Source organism: Copadichromis virginalis, linkage group LG23 (genome assembly GCF_057382275.1).
Source record: "Copadichromis virginalis isolate Kocher_CV1m ecotype Utaka linkage group LG23, C_Virginalis_male_GT1.1, whole genome shotgun sequence".
Taxonomy (NCBI): domain Eukaryota; kingdom Metazoa; phylum Chordata; class Actinopteri; order Cichliformes; family Cichlidae; genus Copadichromis; species Copadichromis virginalis.
The window spans coordinates 52,276,029-52,293,230 of record NC_140639.1 but is presented as its reverse complement, the minus strand read 5'-3'; the positions used below and the strand labels follow the sequence as shown (position 1 = coordinate 52,293,230).

The 17,202-nt window shown below is 42.2% G+C and overlaps 2 protein-coding genes across 3 annotated transcripts in view; both read right to left on the bottom strand.

Annotated features, from left to right (window-relative positions):
- Positions 1-12,304: 12,304 nt before the first annotated feature.
- LOC146682244 (uncharacterized) lies at positions 12,305-14,759 on the bottom strand. 2 transcript variants are annotated; one of them, XM_085449430.1, is made up of 4 exons: positions 14,715-14,759; positions 13,572-13,720; positions 12,702-12,866; positions 12,305-12,624 (listed from the first exon to the last, which is right to left on the bottom strand). In XM_085449430.1, exons 2-4 carry the CDS (start codon positions 13,626-13,628, stop codon positions 12,457-12,459), a joined length of 390 nt encoding a protein of 129 aa, XP_085305556.1. In that variant the 5' UTR covers positions 13,629-13,720; positions 14,715-14,759; the 3' UTR covers positions 12,305-12,456. The 2 variants fall into 2 exon arrangements, with proteins under 2 accessions (XP_085305556.1, XP_085305555.1); XM_085449429.1 differs by lacking the exon at positions 14,715-14,759 and having other exon boundaries at positions 13,572-13,841.
- Positions 14,760-15,607: 848 nt separating this feature from the next.
- LOC146682243 (uncharacterized) overlaps positions 15,608-17,202 on the bottom strand; it is a 2,872-nt gene continuing 1,277 nt past the window's right edge. Inside the window, exon 2 of the mRNA XM_085449347.1 lies at positions 15,608-17,090. Coding sequence (XP_085305473.1) covers positions 16,820-17,090 — 271 coding nt within the window. The 3' untranslated portion in view covers positions 15,608-16,819. The remainder of the gene's footprint in view (positions 17,091-17,202) is intronic.

The following is a 17,202-nucleotide window of genomic DNA, read 5'->3' as shown; positions in this document are numbered from 1 at the left end:
AACAAAAAAGGAAAAGGCTATGAATAAGATAGGAAATAAATATGAAAAATTAAAAAAGGTAAATTTAACTAGGAAGGAATAAAATATAAATTAAGGTTAAAAATGAAATAACTGTACAACACAAATTAGAATGAAGGGTAAATTTAACTGGGAAAGAATAAGATAAAATATATAAATTAAAGTTGAAAATAAAATAACTGTACAACAAAATACACAATATAGAACTATATAAGAATGTATGAAGAAATATAAATAAATATATACACAATAACAGCAGCGTGATTTAAGTAATGAAGTGAAATGAAGTCTGATGTTTGACCATGAATATCTCAAAAACTCTTAAAGCCTGAAATTTTCACTTGCCTTTCTTACCATCAGAATTGATCCAGATCTGTAATTTGGGACCTACATGTCGAAAATATCTGAGTATTAGCTTGCTAATCTATTAAAAAGGGGCAATTTCTGGATGGTACATACTTGTATTTCACAATAAGGCAAAAATAAAGCAGTTCAGGAAGAGACAACCAGGAACTGGTTCTAACTGTGTTGGAAGATTTTGAGTTTCAACGATCCAGCGACGAACAGCAGACACCTCCTGGCTTAAATGCTGATCGTCTTAATGAGACCCAGGTGTCTCATCTCCCGAGGGCGTGGACCGAGGGCGTAAACCCGCAGTGAGCTCCGCCCCGGCGAGAGAGAAGAGGGGAGGGAGAGAGGAAGATAGAGAGAGAAACAGAGGGAGCGTGCTGTGGCACTTTAGATGCCAAGGACTGCTGTGTGACACTTTTTGTACATTTGTCAAAAGTATTTGACACTGTAGATCATAACCTGTTATATCACAGACCTTTCCCTACAGACCAAGCTATTCACTGGTTTTCAAATAATCTTTCTGATCGTAAGCAGTTTGTTACACTCCATGACTGTTCTTCTTAGTCAAACACTTGTTGTAATGACTAACTGCTCCTGACATGTTGGAGATGTTTGCTCTTTATACAGTAAAGTTACAGCGGGATACAAATAACATCAGGCTGATCCTGCCACGATTTGTTCCCTCGGTTCAAATCACAGACAAACAGGATCCTACAGCTGTTTATGTTTTTGAACCTATTTTGCACAGAGAGGCATTTTTTGACAAATGTATTGATGCAATGTTGAACATTATTACACAGGAAAAAACAACTACAGTAAAATAATCCCACCGTGACGCCTCTGCCTTTGTAAATGGAGGGACAGTAACTGCGTGTAAAACCTGCAGACAGTCAGATTAACAGTATTTTGTCTCTATCATTCTGCAGTTCATCTCCTGTAAACAATAACGTGGCCACAGCGTGACGTGAAAAAAGGCACATACCTCTGACGTTGTGTGATGAACTCTGCATTCCTCGTCCGCAAAAAAGTAGTTTTAAAAATCTCCGTTCTCGGTGATTCGAAACGCTGTTTCCGTGTGGACGAAACAGCTGCGTTGTCAAAAACACCCGTGTAGGTGCGGACGCAGCGTAAAAGAGTTAGTGGTTTATTTTAATACTGCCTGTCATTTATTGCAGGTTACTTGTATTTGCTTAATTGTTTACTAAATGTTTGAGGTGTGAAATAAACCACAGTGGAGTTTGAAAACATGAAAACATATCGGTGGTTGGAGGATGGGTTTTTTGTTTTTGGTTTTGTTTTTGTTTTTTTGTTTTTTGTTTTTCTTGGGGGGGGGGGGGGGTTAGGTGGTGGGGTGCGTGAACATTTTTCTTGTGAAACAAAGGGGGGGCCTAGCAAAAAAAGTTTGGGAACCACTGATTTATATGAACACTCCTGTTAGTCTCCAAAAACTGATTCTGTTCATCTGGATGTTTTCAGTGGGAGAAACGTTTCGTCACTCATCCAGGTGACGTCTTCAGTCTCAGCTGACTGCAGGTTCCAATCTTATAAACAGGACATTTGCATAATGACTGAAACCAGCCCACTGAAGCAACAATGGGCTGGGAGGTCAGCTCCTTCATCATTAATATGCAAATTCTCATGACCATTGATCAACAACCACTGATCAATAACCATGAGTCCCTAATTTCCCTCGGGATGAATAAAGTATTCTGATTCTGATTCACAGAGAGTTGGGGAATGGCTGCAATCACAGCATTGTAAGATGGTGACAGATGTACCCTTAGGCCCCTCCTCCATTCAGAGATGGTCTTTCTCTTTTCACGTAAATGGCCTCCTTGACTCCGCCCTCAAACCAGCGTTCCTCCCTGTCCAGGATGTTACATCCTCATCATTGAAAGAGTGTCCACTGGCCTGTAGGTGTAGATAGACTGCAGAGTCCTGGCCTGACGAGGTGGCTCTGCTGTGTTGGTCCATCCTCTCAGCCAGAGCTTGTTTGGTTTCCTCGATGTATAAATCCTGGCACTCCTCCTGCACTTAACAGCGTACACTATGTTACTCTGTTTGTGTCGGGGACCCGATCCTTGGGCTGGACCAGTTTTTGGCGCAGCGTGTTTTGGGGTTTAAAAGCCACAGAGACCCGGTGTTTAGAGAAAATGTGTCTCAGCTGCTCCGATACTCCTGACACGTACGGGATCACTGCAGGTTTACACTTGGGCGGCGGTTGTCCTTCTCTCCTGGATCGGCTGGAGCTTTCTTTAGGCGCCTTCCCAGCTTTGACAAAAGTCCAGCTGGGATAACCACATTTACTCAGGGCCTTCTTGTCAGTGGTTGTTGATCAATGGTCATGAGAATTTGCATAATTAAGATTAAGGAGCTGACCTCCCAGCCCATTGTCCCTTCAGTGGGCTGGTTTCAGTCATTATGCAAATGTCCTGTTTATAAGATTTGTGGAAACCTGCAGTGAGCTGAGACTGAAGACGTCACTTGCATGAGTGACGAAACGTTTCTCCCACAAAACGCTACGTAAAAATGAACAGAATGAACTTTTTGGAGATTTACTTTCCTGGATGATTGAGATGCATCAAGACTCCTGTTAGTCCTTTACAGATGCTGGACGCTGTTTATCATGGAGCACTGAGATTCATTCATATGAAGCGCCTTGAGGCGACTTTTGTTGTGATTTGGACAGAGGTTTGAAAGAGGAGTGAAAGAAGCATCTACGTCCACTGTGAGCGACCATCTTTGAACAGAGGCGGGGCTTACGACACCAACTCTCTGCCATCTATAATCCAGTTTTGAGATCCCTCCCCAGACGCCTTAACGCCCACTCACATCCTGGAAAATCTGACCTCAGGAATTCGCATGATAAGGTGGGGCCAGGTTTCACAATGAGCTCACCTGAAACTCTGGCTGATTGGGACCCACACCCAGTTTCACACCTTGGCTCAGGCGATTAGAGGATCATCAGGGGTCCTTTTATGTTGTGTGTCTCACTGTGTTGTGTGTCCACATTCTTAGACTTAAGAGCTTAAAAGCTCCTCTCCTCCTCCCGTTCCTCTGCCCTCGTCCTGCTTCTTCTTTTGACTGGTCACTTTTGGATTGCAGATAGCTCTATAAGAAGCTGCATTCCGCTTGGCCTGTCGGTACCTGTCAGCTGCCTCTAAAGTCCCACAGGCTAACCAAGCCCGGTAGGACTCCTCCTTCAGCTTGGTGGCTCCCCTCAACTCAGGTGACCACCATTTGGTAAGGGGGTTACCACCACAACAGGCACCAGCTGACTTGCGGCCGCAGCTCCGTGCAGCAAATTCGGCAACGGTGCTGAACATGGTCCATTCGGCCTCAATGTCCCCAGTTTCCTTTGGAATGCTGTTGAAGCCCTGCCGGAGGTGTGAGTTGAAGATCTCGCGGACTGAGGCCTCTGCTAGACGTTTCCAGCACCCCCTCACTACGTGTTTAGGTGCACCAGGTCTGTCAGGTCCACCAGGTGGTGATCAGTTGACAGCTCAGCCCCTCTCTTTACCCGAGTGTCCAGAACAAATGGTCGCAGGTCTGGTGATACGATTACAAAATTGATCATCGACCTGCGGCCTAGAGTGTCCTGGTGCCACGTGCACTTATATTCACTCTTATGTTCGAACAAGGTGTTCGTTATGGCCAAACTGTGGTTTGCACAGAAGTCCAATAACAAAACACAGCTCGGGATCAGATCCGGGAGGCCGTTCCTCCCAATCATGCCCTTCCAGGTCTCACTGTCATTGCCCACGTGAGCGTTGAAGTCTCCCAGTAGGACAACAGAGTCCCCAGGAGGAGCACCCTCAAGTGCTCCACCCAGGGACTCCAAGAAGGCCGAGTACTCTGAACTGCCCCTCGGCGCATAAGCATAGACAACAGTCAGGACCCGTTCCCTGACCCGAAGGCGAAGGGAACAAACCCTCCACTGGGAGAAACCCCAACATACCAGCAGCAAGCCGAGCGGATACCAAGATACCCACCCCAGCCCGACGCCTCTCACCAGGGGCAACTCCAGATTGAGACAGAGTCCAGCTCCTCTTCAGGAGACTGGTTCCAGAGCCCAAGCCATGCGTTGAGATGAGCCCGACTATATCTAGCCGGTACCTCTCAACCTCACGCAGTAGCACAGGCTCCTTCCTCACCAGAGAGGTGACATTCCATGTCCCAATTGCCAGTCTTGGTAGCCAGGGATCGGTCGGCCAGGGCCTCTGCTCCTGGCCGCCGCCCGACTCACATTGCACCCGACCCCTACGGTGCCTCCTGTGGGTGGTGGGCATGCAGGGAGATGGGCTCCTGTCCCTTTTTCGGGCTGTGCCCAGCCGGGCTTCATGGACTAAGGCCTGGCCACCAAGAAAAAATGGATTCCACGTAAAAAAACAAAAACAAAAATAGGACTCTAGGGTGGATGGTGGTTATTCAAACAAACAAAAAACAAAGCCAAGGTGAAAACTAGTTGACCCACCAAAGCCTATCTCTGGACAACAGGCAGAATAGTTGTTGCTGTGGTAACAACTAATGTGGATCAACACAAAGAATAAAGAAAGAATAAAAGCCTAACTGCTCTGTTGAGCAAAAGGAAATATATGAAATCCTGCGCTCACTCGCCTTTTTGTTCAAAACTAAAATTACAGACACTTGATCATGCATGTAGGTGTCAGTCACTAGCTCCTGGCTCTACCACTCAGTGTTAGCAGGCAAGGAGCTAGCAGCACTCTGCAGCCCACATCCTATAAATGTGTCAGCAGCCAATCGTCTTTCCAACCTTTCGGAAGAGTGAAGACTGAAGAAATACCAGCCTTCCTTTTTGGTAAATGGTAAATGGACTGGTTCTTATATGGCTGAGCACTCAAAGCACTTTACACAACTTGCCTCATTCATCCATTCAAACAAACACTTTTTTCAAAGTGTCTGGTCTAATTCATGACCTACAGCTTTGAAATAAGATTCTGGACTCATCGCTCACTGTGTGACAACAACAAAAGGCACCAGTCATCCTCCAACCGGTCTTCCTCCAACACCACAGTGTTTGGGATTTTCACATAGCAGTCTAAATCAGCCTTAGAAGACTTAATCTGGTGTTGGGTCTACATGCAGAGGTCTGCTCTCTTTCTCAGTGCTGGATAATTGTGTTGATCCCACAGGACCTGATCTGTGTTGGATCAAACATGTCACACTCAGAATCAGGAAACGTGCTGAACAGCATTTCTTCAAGTCCCCGTCATATGCATCTTGACAGGATTACAGGAAGCAACTACTTTTTTCAGTAGTGTATTATTGTAAAGCACATTTGGTTTCCCTCCTCGTCACATGTTCTCAACACTCTCTCAGCTATTTTTCACAGTCCATCTGCTCAACACTTGGTGTGGAGGAAACAGCTCATGATGGAATTTATTGTACTTAACTAAGAGCTTTGTTAGATGTTTGGATTTCTACTTTTCTACTTCAGTTTCTAATTCTGTACTTATTCATTCAAGTGTTTGAAACTGGATTAAAGAAATGAAATACTGCAGTGGTGTCGATATCCACTACTTAAACAATGTGAATGTATATAAGGATCAGTTCATCCAGGGTTGCTGTGGTTCAAACTGATGGCCAAAGGCTGCAAAGCTAAAGCTATGCACAGTTCTCTGTCTTTGTTGTTCAAGCTCTGCACAAAAGCAGATGCCCTACCCCAACACCATCACCTGGGCTACATGCAAATAATAATGAGTTTGTCCTCCGGTCACTCAGTTCAGGTTTTCCAGAGCACTGATATATTGATTGGGGTTGAATGCAGACTGACAGAGGTCAGCGCTCATTCACGGTGCATTGCTTTAATCCAACAGCGGCACTGCCAGTACATTTTGATGATCATGGCTGGGCCTCCTTAACCACGAATTGCTGCATAAGTGCAGGTCTGAGATGGCAAAAAGAACCTGCAGGAGAGGGAAAATATAGAAAAAATTAAATAGAAATTAATTTTGAAAAGATGCACTTTACTGATACAACCATGAAATCAAACCATTCTGCACCTCCCAACTGATCAACAATAACAAGCCTAATTCGGCTTTTTTATTTCATCGATTGATAAATGATTTATTTAACTGAACTGGTTTCAGCAGATAAGTATAATGAATTTGCATTTTTCTACCAAAACAAAGTTTCCAATATTAGATGTTATATCCTAGTAATTTATCGAGCACTGCCTCACATCCTGATGAAATCACAATTCTCGCCTGTCATTTCTAAAGTCTTGGATCTCTTTGCTTCACCTCATTCCCACCAAAGTATTCAAATCTGTATCTCACTGTCTCACAAACCATTTAGAAAATATTTAGAAAACAGCTCTCTACAGTCTTTTGTAATGACACCACCGGTGAAGAAAAAAAACTTGGACTCATTAAGACTCACAGTCCTTATGATAAGTATCAATCAGGGTTCAGAACCAATCAGAGCACAGAAAAAGCTCTTACTAACGTCATGACCTGAGGATCATCATGGGGTCAAAACTAATGATGCCATTAACTGTTGGATGTCTCCGAAACTTTTAGGACGGCAAAGAAACAAGACACAAACAAACACAGTTCATCATACATTTCTCTGAAAGCCTTGGCACGATTAGTGACCCATCTCAAATTGACTCTGAGAAATTGATCCACACATTCGTATCAAGTAGGTGAGATTATTGCCACGCTCTATTTGCAAGGGTCTCCAAATCACAATACCACAACCAGAATCTTTACAGGTACATTTGACCACACTGAAGCACTGAATGTAACACAGAATAACCCTGAAAATTCTTCTTTTAGTTAGCAAAGCTCTCAGTGGTTTGGCCCCCAGTACACCTCGGACATGCTCGCTGTCTACAACCCAGTCAGACCCCTCAGCTCATCAGGTTCAGATCTGTTCCCAGAACCGGATCTCAGTCAGCGGAGGCTGCTTTCACTTATTGTGCTGCTGTTCTTTACAACAAGCTGCCTGCTGACCTGACATCAGTTACATCTGCATTCACACAGGCCTGCACTCAGTAGGTGTTATTGCTGTTTTCATTGGCTTCAGACAAACTTTTTTCTGTGTTAAACACATTGAGTTTTCATGTAATGAAATGTTCAATATGAATAAAATCTGCTCTGATAGCTGTCTTTAGTCTGTGGGGGTTTCTGGGTCCGCTGGTTCTTGTTCTCCTCTTCACAGACTCTCTGTGGGGTCCAAGTCAGGCAAGTTGACTAGACAGTCAAGCAAAGCATTCGGTACCAGTCGTGGCGCTGTGGGGAGGCTCTACGTAGGTCCTGCTGGAAAAGGAAATCAGCGTCTTCACAAAGCTAGTGAGCAGATAGAAGCATGAAGAGGCAGACACCAGCAGAGGGTCACTCCTCCTCCACACTCTAGATTTCTAAATGAAAAGTAAAATTTACTTTGATTTGAAAAGAGGACTTTGGACCAGCTCCTTTTCTCCATAAACTCAACCTCAATCTAGAGGATTAGTTCCTGCTTAGGTCAAAGGTTCCCTTAGACAGCGAGGTTGAAGGAACCTGAAGCTGCTCTTCAGATGTCCCGTGTGTTATGGAGGGGGTGGGACTCATTGTCCATGATTACCAGCAGTCTTGTCCACGTTCTATCACTGATCGCCTCCTCCAGGGTTTCGAGCTCTGTGCCAACAACAGACTGGGCCTTCCTGATGAGTTTGTCTGCGTCCTTTGCTTTGATGACTGCATAACAAAATCAGAGATAATGAGACAGGGGAAGGAAAGCTTACACAAGGCACGAGGACTATCAAAATAAGACAGGAAACACGACAAACAAAGAGACAGAAACCCAAACTCAAGACACACAAACTTGATGCAATAAGCACATGTTCAAGTTCAAGGAGACTGGAGGGAAACGCTAAAGGGAACCTTAAGCAACCTAAAGTCATCTAACATATTACGAGGTAACAACAATACGGGAATCAGAAAAAGTCATAAGCAGAAGGAAGCAAAGCTGCACCAATAGAAACTATAGATAAAAACAATAATGAGTTAACAAGATTCAAAACAGAACTCGTAGTCTTTGTGTGATCAGTACAACTAAAATCAAAACTGATACCAGTCTCTTTCCATTTATTGAAGGGAAAGTCAGAGGCTCACCCCAACAAACACAGAGTAACACAGTTACAGTGATGCACCAACTGACAAACCTGCTGCAAAAACACATCATTAATTTGTGATTATATCTCTCCAGTGTGCTGTGAGCGCTTCTTATCCCACGAAAACTGAATATTTTTCAGAATATTAGAAGGCAGAGGAGCTAGCTTCCTGATGGATTCCTTAACATTTCCCGATGTGATGTGACACATCTGATTAGGGTTATTATTATAACATTATTATAACAGGTTATTATTACATTCACAGTAAATGTTTCTTTAAAACCTTTAATAAGAAGCGTTGAGAACTATCTACATGCTGGCAATGTGACTGCTGTCCTAGAAATGTACATGTGTACTTTATAAGGAGTCTTTATAATGCAGGACTGTCGTAAGCTCAGTGAATCAGATGTAATTATTCTCTTAATAAATGACTGTTTTTATGTCATATTATGAGGTAACGCAGTGATTGTTTATCCCCTCGCCTGCCTCTGAGGTCTCTCTCTGGGATCAGTCATAAGACTCCAGTTTTGCTTATTTCGTGTTTTGTATAACATAACAGACGCTGGAACAGATAAACAGATAAACAGGATGGCAGAGGACGTCAGTAGGCAGCGCACACGCCGTCAAATTATATTTCTATTTCAAGGTCTTCCCACTCATTAGCCAAGAATTCATCATCAAATCTCTTTGTGTTGCTGTGTCCTTGTGCGCAGTTCAGTAAATACAGACACGGTGTTAGCACCAAAGCAGCGCCGCCTGTCATATCATCAGTAAAAGCACGGTGAGTGGAGGGCTGAACTATTGCTTTCCCACATTACGAGCTAGAGCTAGATATTATCATTAATTATGGTTGTCTACACCATCATAAAACACTAAATGAACTGAATGAAAAGACGGAATAAATGTCTCCAACAGATGTGTGCAATCAAAAGGACGCATTTGTAACAAACATATAAGCATAAAACATTTCTGATGCTCCCCACACAGCAGGTTATCATCTCATTCCAGTTCCTTTAAAAACACGCTCCACACGGTCCATTTCAGGGCAAAAATAACGTGTTGCCTTTCATGTTTAACACATCAAAAGTTTCAATTTATTCTTCCTGAACAAGTTCTGTTAACCAAAGCCAATCTCTGTGTTTGAGAGGGAGGGGGGCTCTTCTGAACTCTCACACTGTGCAAGAGATGTTGTGCAAATTCAAAAACGCCCACTGCCATCTCCACTCTCTCTCATGCACAATCACTTACGGTTGCTTCAAGTGAAATACACATTTTCCGTGTAAAGTTTCCACAAACAATATGAAACGCACAAAGTGCACTATGTGTATCACATCGTTTAATGAAGTCAAACTGCTATAACTTCATTCAGTGATACAGTGAAACGTTTTAATGTCCCACAGTACAAATTTGGTGTCATGGAGATTGTCTAATCTGATCCACACAATAATCCAAAAATAATCCACAATGACTCCTAAAATAAGGACTAAGAGTATGTTTTCAAGGACAATCTCTTTGTTTGACAGGAAGGAAAGAAACCTTAAGAGGCTAAGACGGGGAGGTGGGGCGAAAAAGAGGAAATCAGTGAAAAGAACGGAGAATGTTTAAGCATCCAAACAGGATCACAAGATACATACAAATGACAACGAGACTGACAAACAGAAATGAGAATGCTGATCTCATACTTCTGCTACCTTTAAGGATAAGCAGACAGAAAGCAATGAACATCTTCCATAACGCTTTGTTGGGAACAGTAGCAGCAAACAAGAAAAACATTGAAAAACAACCACAGAGCAGATCAGGTGTTACGACGCCCTGAAGTCACAAAGCAAACTGCAGGAAAGAGAGAAGAGAGGAGACATAGTGTAGCATGTAACCGACCTGCTGACGTCAAAGTCATCATAGGTGATCATTCCAGTCCTAATCTGTTTTGGAGAAACTGACATTTTTGGAAAGAAATACAAACAATATTACATATTCTGATAGAATTGATTAGAGGCGGGACTAGGGTCGTGGTCGTCACTTCATGTGACTTAATGTGTGTCACTGACCTCCTACATCAGGTGATGCCACAACTGCTGGTCCCAATAGGAAGGTTTCCTATTATTTTATGGTTTGAATGACCTTTCTACTAGTGCATTTAGGCTCAAAGGAGGTCAGGGTCATAAAAATGGTCAAATATAGTATAAAGAAAGCAATGAACTACACTTGTGTAAGTGTTAACATTAGATATTGGAAACATGAACACAAAGCCAGCTGCACAAAGAGACTTTAAAGTGATCGCCACAGTGATTCTGCTTTAAAATCATCAACAGGTGCAAACTGAGGTGCAGCCTGACTGCTTATAATAATAATAATAATAATAATAATAATAATAATAATAATAATAATGGATTGCATTTATATAGCGCTTTATATTATCACTGCTCGAAGGTCACTTTGGGTTCCTGGCTAGCTTAGCGTTAGCATGCTATCTGTGCAGCTGCTTGCAGAGAGCAGCATATTGCAGTAGTTTCTGTCTTAGATGCCATATAATAATAATAATAATAATAATAATAATAATAATGGATTGGATTTATATAGCGCTTTTCAAGGCACCCAAAGCGCTTTACAATGCCACTATTCATTCACTCTCACATTCACACACTGGTGGAGGCAGCTACGGTTGTAGCCACAGCTGCCCTGGAGCAGACTGACAGAGGCGAGGCTGCCATATCGCACCATCGGCCCCTCTGGCCAACACCAGTAGGCGGCAGGTGAAGTGTCTTGCCCAAGCACACAACGACCGAGACTGTCCGAGCCAGGGCTCGAACCGGCAACCTTCCGGTTACAAGACGAACTCCCAACTCTGGAGCCACGATCGCCCATATTCACACTGTAGACTGCACATCAATTTCCTCCCTTGACACTTGAACTGAAATCAGCTGATTGGAGCTCAAGTGGAGTTGATAAACGTGATGGCAAGCTGACAAGTTCAAGGAACTGAGCTGTTAGGAATCAGCTCGTTACAGATCATTAGTTAAGGTTAAAGGAATAATTGCCTCAACAAAACTCTGACTCTTTGTTCACCTGCACTCAGAAAAATAAAGGTGCCAACTGGAACCAAAAGTGGTTCTTTAGACTGATGCCATAGAAGAACCTTTTTTGGTGCCACAAAGAACCTTTCAAACAATGATTCTTTGAAGAACCATTTCTTTCAGTGGTTCATTGAAGAACCATTAAAGGTGCCCCAAAGAACCATCAAGAAATGGTTCTTTGGGGCACCTTTAATGGTTTTTCAAAGAACCTTTTTAAAAATGGTTCTTTAAAGAACCATTTTTAAAAAGGTTCTTCAAATGGTTCTTTAAAAGAACCATTTTAAAGAACCTTTTTTGAGTGGTTCTTTAAAAAACCATTTTAAATCTTTCAAAATAAAATGCATCATAAATTGAATTTGAGCAGGGTAAAATAAATACGAGCACAGCATAGACATATATTAATGGTTTATTGTCGTTTTGTAGTTACCAAAAGACAAAAAGGCATTTTAACCCTCAGCACAACATCACTACTAATACATGTCACATATTAGTGTTTTAAACAGTAATAATTAAATATATTGGCTATACTATAAATAAATAAAAATATATATATATATATATATATATATATATATATATATATATATATATATATATATATATATATATATAAATACTATATCTACAGATAACACAACAAATAATACATGTATTGTTTAATTAATAAAACATCAGAAAGTGATAAAACACGTTAGAAATAGCTTCATAACAGACCAATAAATCAACACATTTTCATCAGCAGATGTTTGCATGTTCAGTAAAAACATTTCAACAACAAGTTTATGATTAAAATGATCAATGAACTTCAGCCTTACGCTCTGTAATGTACTTTTCATGTTGTACTCATGGCCCTTTGTTAGTCCAGTTTAGGACAATGTCTCTGACGTATGTTTCATATCAAATATATGTCATATCAAAACAAGCCCACACCTGCAGTTGTTTCAGTTTTTCACTGGTGTTTCCTGTCAGCTGGTCAACCTCACTCAGGCGGACATCCATATCAGCCAACCAAACGACAAGTTCCTCCCTTTGTGCTTCAAATCCCTCCCACTCTGAGACAAGGAGCTGAAAGAGAGAGAAAAGAGTCAATTATAAAGAAGAGAGAAAAGTGAAACCCTCCTCAGAAGGTCTGACTCGCATACCTGCAGTTGACCTGTGATGGACTCCAGTTTGGCGTTCACGTCATCCCTCGCCGATGCCAGCAGCAGAGTCTGCAGGGTGCCCTGGAAGAGCTGAGTTAATGTTCGACTCCTCCTGGTCAGGCTCTCCAGCTGGATGACCCGAGGTCTCCCCTCTCGCCGCTGCCTCTGAACACACAAACACAAATTGCATCTGAAGCAGGAGGTGCAGATTTTTTTTGCTATTCTTTTCTAAATCCAGGCTTGATCACGTGGAGGTATTTGGAAAATTGTTTTGGCCAGTGGACGACTGTTGTCTTGCAGAAAGTCAAATCAATCAAACATATGCGATACACAATCAATTCACAAGAACACATTGTAAAAAATAAGTCCAGTTCTTGCCTGATTTCAAGTGAAATCTGCATCAAAACAGGGTGACAGAAGTAAAACGAGAGCACAAAGCCTCACTTTGTACAAGCCTGCTATTACAGTTCTCCTCTATGCAGACGACTTTCCTGTTTTCAAGGCACAACTTGGATCTGCTGTACGAATCTTATGGATACACACTAAATGAAATAATAGTGTGCATGACTCCAGATTCTGATCCCTCATCCTAATATGGTCCCAACATAGCAACAGCAATAATGCAAATGCTGAGGCTTCAAAATACAAAGTCCATAAACCAATGGCTGACATGGGTTTTATCATAAGGGTGATAAATATACAGATTTCAGTCTGTCTTAGAGATTTGATTTTCATTTACCTGCAGATGCACTATACGTACCTGCTCCATGGTTTTTCACAACATTTTGCACATCACTATTTAATACAGGAAGTAGGTGAACTAAAACATGTCATCGGTCTTTGTGAGAGGACCATATTAATGAAACAAACCTCAATGACATCATAGGGATCCCTAAAGATGCTCCTGCTGCTTCTCTTCCTCCTCATCCTAAGCTTCCTTCTTCTTGTCCTCGCCTTCCATCCAATTGTAATTCAATCTAATTGTGTTTCTGCCCCTCCTCTTCCTCATTTTGTTGGAGCTGTGAACACAGTTAATGTGAATCTGGATTAATTTGTGCAAACAAGAAAAATCTACAGCTTTTTGGTCAGAGGTGCTCTTGTGATTTAAGCCGGGTAGAGTAGATTTATGTGTTGATGTTACCTGCTTCAGCTCTGGCTGCTGAGTGATATTTACACCCTGGCTGGATTACAAACTTTAACCATGTGCTGAACTTTGGCCCAGCGTTGATACCTCTTGTTAGTATAACGACCTCTTCTTAGCTTGTATGTATGATGGTGGATAAATGAAATATACAAAAAAATTTAACTATATTACAAAAGAACATCTATCTTGGAAACATCAAATGACCGGAGCATAACTTGTCAACTAGTCTGAAACTAAGTTATGCAGGAACAGTCAAAGACACACCTTCTCATGTTTGAAACCATTGTTTGAAAGGTTCTTTGTGGCACCAAAAAAGGTTCTTCTATGGCATCAGTCTAAAGAACCACTTTCTATTCATTTCTATATAATTCTATTAGACAATAAAGAGTTATCTAATCTAATTATTCATTCAAAACACTTATGCATAGCTGTATTTTATACAGCTCATACAGAATTCAAAGTACAGGTTCATGTGAGTATTTAATGTACGGCTCAGATCTACAGACTTTCAGAGTTTCTAGAGCAGACACAGAGCTCACGTCATAACAGGATTCAGGCGCCATTTTAGTGACTTTAACAATATATTAAATTTTAATTTCGGTCTAGCTGACATTAGGTTATGTACGCAGCACGCAATTGAACCACATATTTTAGAAGCCAAAGGTTCAAATTAGCTGGGAGCAGCTTCACTTAATTATAACAGTGGTTTTGTTAGGAAAACTGTTTCTGTATACCGGATACTAAATTGCGCTGACCTCAACGGCTAACGTATCTAGCTAATCGCTACTGTTAGCACAACATTAACAGCAAGCTACAATGACGAGTAACAAAAACAAAACAGTAATAAGGTTTTAATGAAAATGTTTTACCTTTTCTAACAGTCCCAGAATCCACAGCTTCAAAGTCCAGCAGGTATTGAAGACTGTTATCCGCCTCGCTGTCACCGTCCGTGAGTTTTTTCCCCCGAAAGGTCAAGGCCCGCCGCTCGCACACTCTGTCTGCGCATGCGCATCCCAACGACTGACCCCCTAACGGTGTGTTCACACCGAACGCGATGGACGCGAATAGAGCGTCAGGTTTACATGTAAAGTCAATGGAAAGGCGCGATGACGCGCGATTGCGGGTCCCGCGAAAATTCGGAAGCAGATTTGCGTCGCGAAAACGCCAAAACGCGTGAAACGCGCGTCAGTGTAGCGCGTCTGGCGCGTTTGACGCGCGAATAAAACCACGCGCGTGAGTTTTTGTGTTGCATTTTGTGCATACGCGCGTTTCGCGTCTACCGCTCGAGTTGGAAAAATCTGAACTCCAGCGTCAAATCGCGCCGCGACAACCAATCAGGAGCCTGGTGACGTGGCTGTTACCTAGGTCAAAGGGGCAGATCCAGCCAAAGCCTTTCATACTTCAATGGAGGGGAAGGCTAATCAATGCGGTAGCAAACAACTCGGAGCTGTACAACACCAGCTGCTTTCAGTACCGAGACAGGAATAAAAAGGACCGAGCTTGGAGGAAGATATGTGAAGAGATCGGGCAACCTGGTAAGTTCATTCATTTCTCTTTTGAAAGTTTTCACTGACCCGGGGAAGCAGCACAAAAGCTAGCAAGCCACCGCTATTTTCCCACTGACGTACAAATACCGTTCTGCTTTTATGCATGTTGTCATTTAGGAATATATTTTATTGTTTATTAATAAACAGCACACAGTGGTCCCGCTGTTCATCCGTCACTGCTTTGCTTTTTCGCTGATTTTTTATTGCACAGTACAGCATTGCATTCTGCAGCCTGATTGACAAATCTCCTGCGCTTGCCAAATTTATCACGTTTGGTTTTGATAACCATCGCGTCCAATAGAAAAAACAGCACAAAAACACCCATAACTATGAGCCTCATTCGGAAATAGACACCTGCACCGCGAGGGAAAAAGGCGCACGAAAGTGGCGGGCAGATGAAGACAAACCGCGGCATAATAATACTTTTACGTTTTGCAATCTACAAAGGTTTGCACTTTGAGAATCAATTGTGAGAACTGTGACCAGGGGCTAGTTATTCTGAGAACCCCTGCAATAAATGAGGGACCACTGTCTACTCTACGATTATTATATCCAACCTGTTAACATTTAATACTGTATTGATAGAACCAACTGATTCTGCAGCAGAGCATCCCCAGTCCCTGAGCTCCTGCTGCTGCACCCACAGATATGTACAGCAAGCACTGATACCTTTTTAGTCGGTGGGATTCCCTTGTGATCACCTTTACTAAATATCTACAACCAATCTGATTATATCCTGTTATTGGTTTTTTTTTTTTTCAATGTTGAAATTAAAATCTAGTAGCAGCCTTCTCATTTCTTTGTGTTTTGTGCTGTTTTACAGGCCCACAGAGGAGGACGGCTCCGAGGCAGATGAGGGACGGGTCCCAGGACGGTCCATCGGCGGTGGAGCTGGCCATCCTGGAGTCCCTGAAGAGGCCACACCAGTCTCCAATGGAGCATTTCCTCCTCAGCCTTGTTCCTGCTCTGGAGAGCAGCTGGTCCTTTTTTATTCCTGTCTCTCTGTAAATTCTTATATTTTATATATTTATGTTTAATGTTTTTCTGTTTGAGACTTTTAATATTATTTCAAATAAATGTTTATAATGACTAATGTCTCAGTTCTACTACACAGCAAATGTTGGCACACGACTTGACACATGTAGAATTTATTTCATATTATACTAATGACAAAATATACTGATACAGTGGGATGCAGAAGTTTGGGCAACCTTGTTAATAGACATTATTTTCCTGTATAAATTGTTGGTTGTTACAATAAAAAAATGTCAGTTAAATATCATACAGGAGACACACAGTGATACTCGAGAAGTGAAAAGAAGTTTACTGGATTTACAGAAAGTGTGCAATAATTGTTTAAACAAAATCAAGCAGGTGCATCAATTTGGGCACCACAAAAAAGAAATGAAATGAATATTTAGTGTATATCAATGTGTGTGTCTCCTATATGATATATGGGGTGCCTTTGTCTGGATGTGCTTCCCATCCAGAGCTGCACAGCACAGAGGAAAGTTCCAGTGCTCCTGGAATCCCTCTGTGATGGACCGCCAGTCTCCAGGTGAAGGCACAGCCATGAAGTCGTCCACTAGACAGTCCCAGATGGACGTCGCTGCCTTGGGGGTGATCTGGCTCACCGTGGACACACCGACTCTGAAACTGAACGCGATGGTCCTGAAGGAGTCCCCGGTGACAAGGAACCTGGACAAAATTGTTCAAAATCAGTATTATGTGTACTGCAGTTACAAAATACATTATTCAAATTCCAAAATACTTTTGTGATGTCAGATTTAAATCACAAAACTTAAATCTT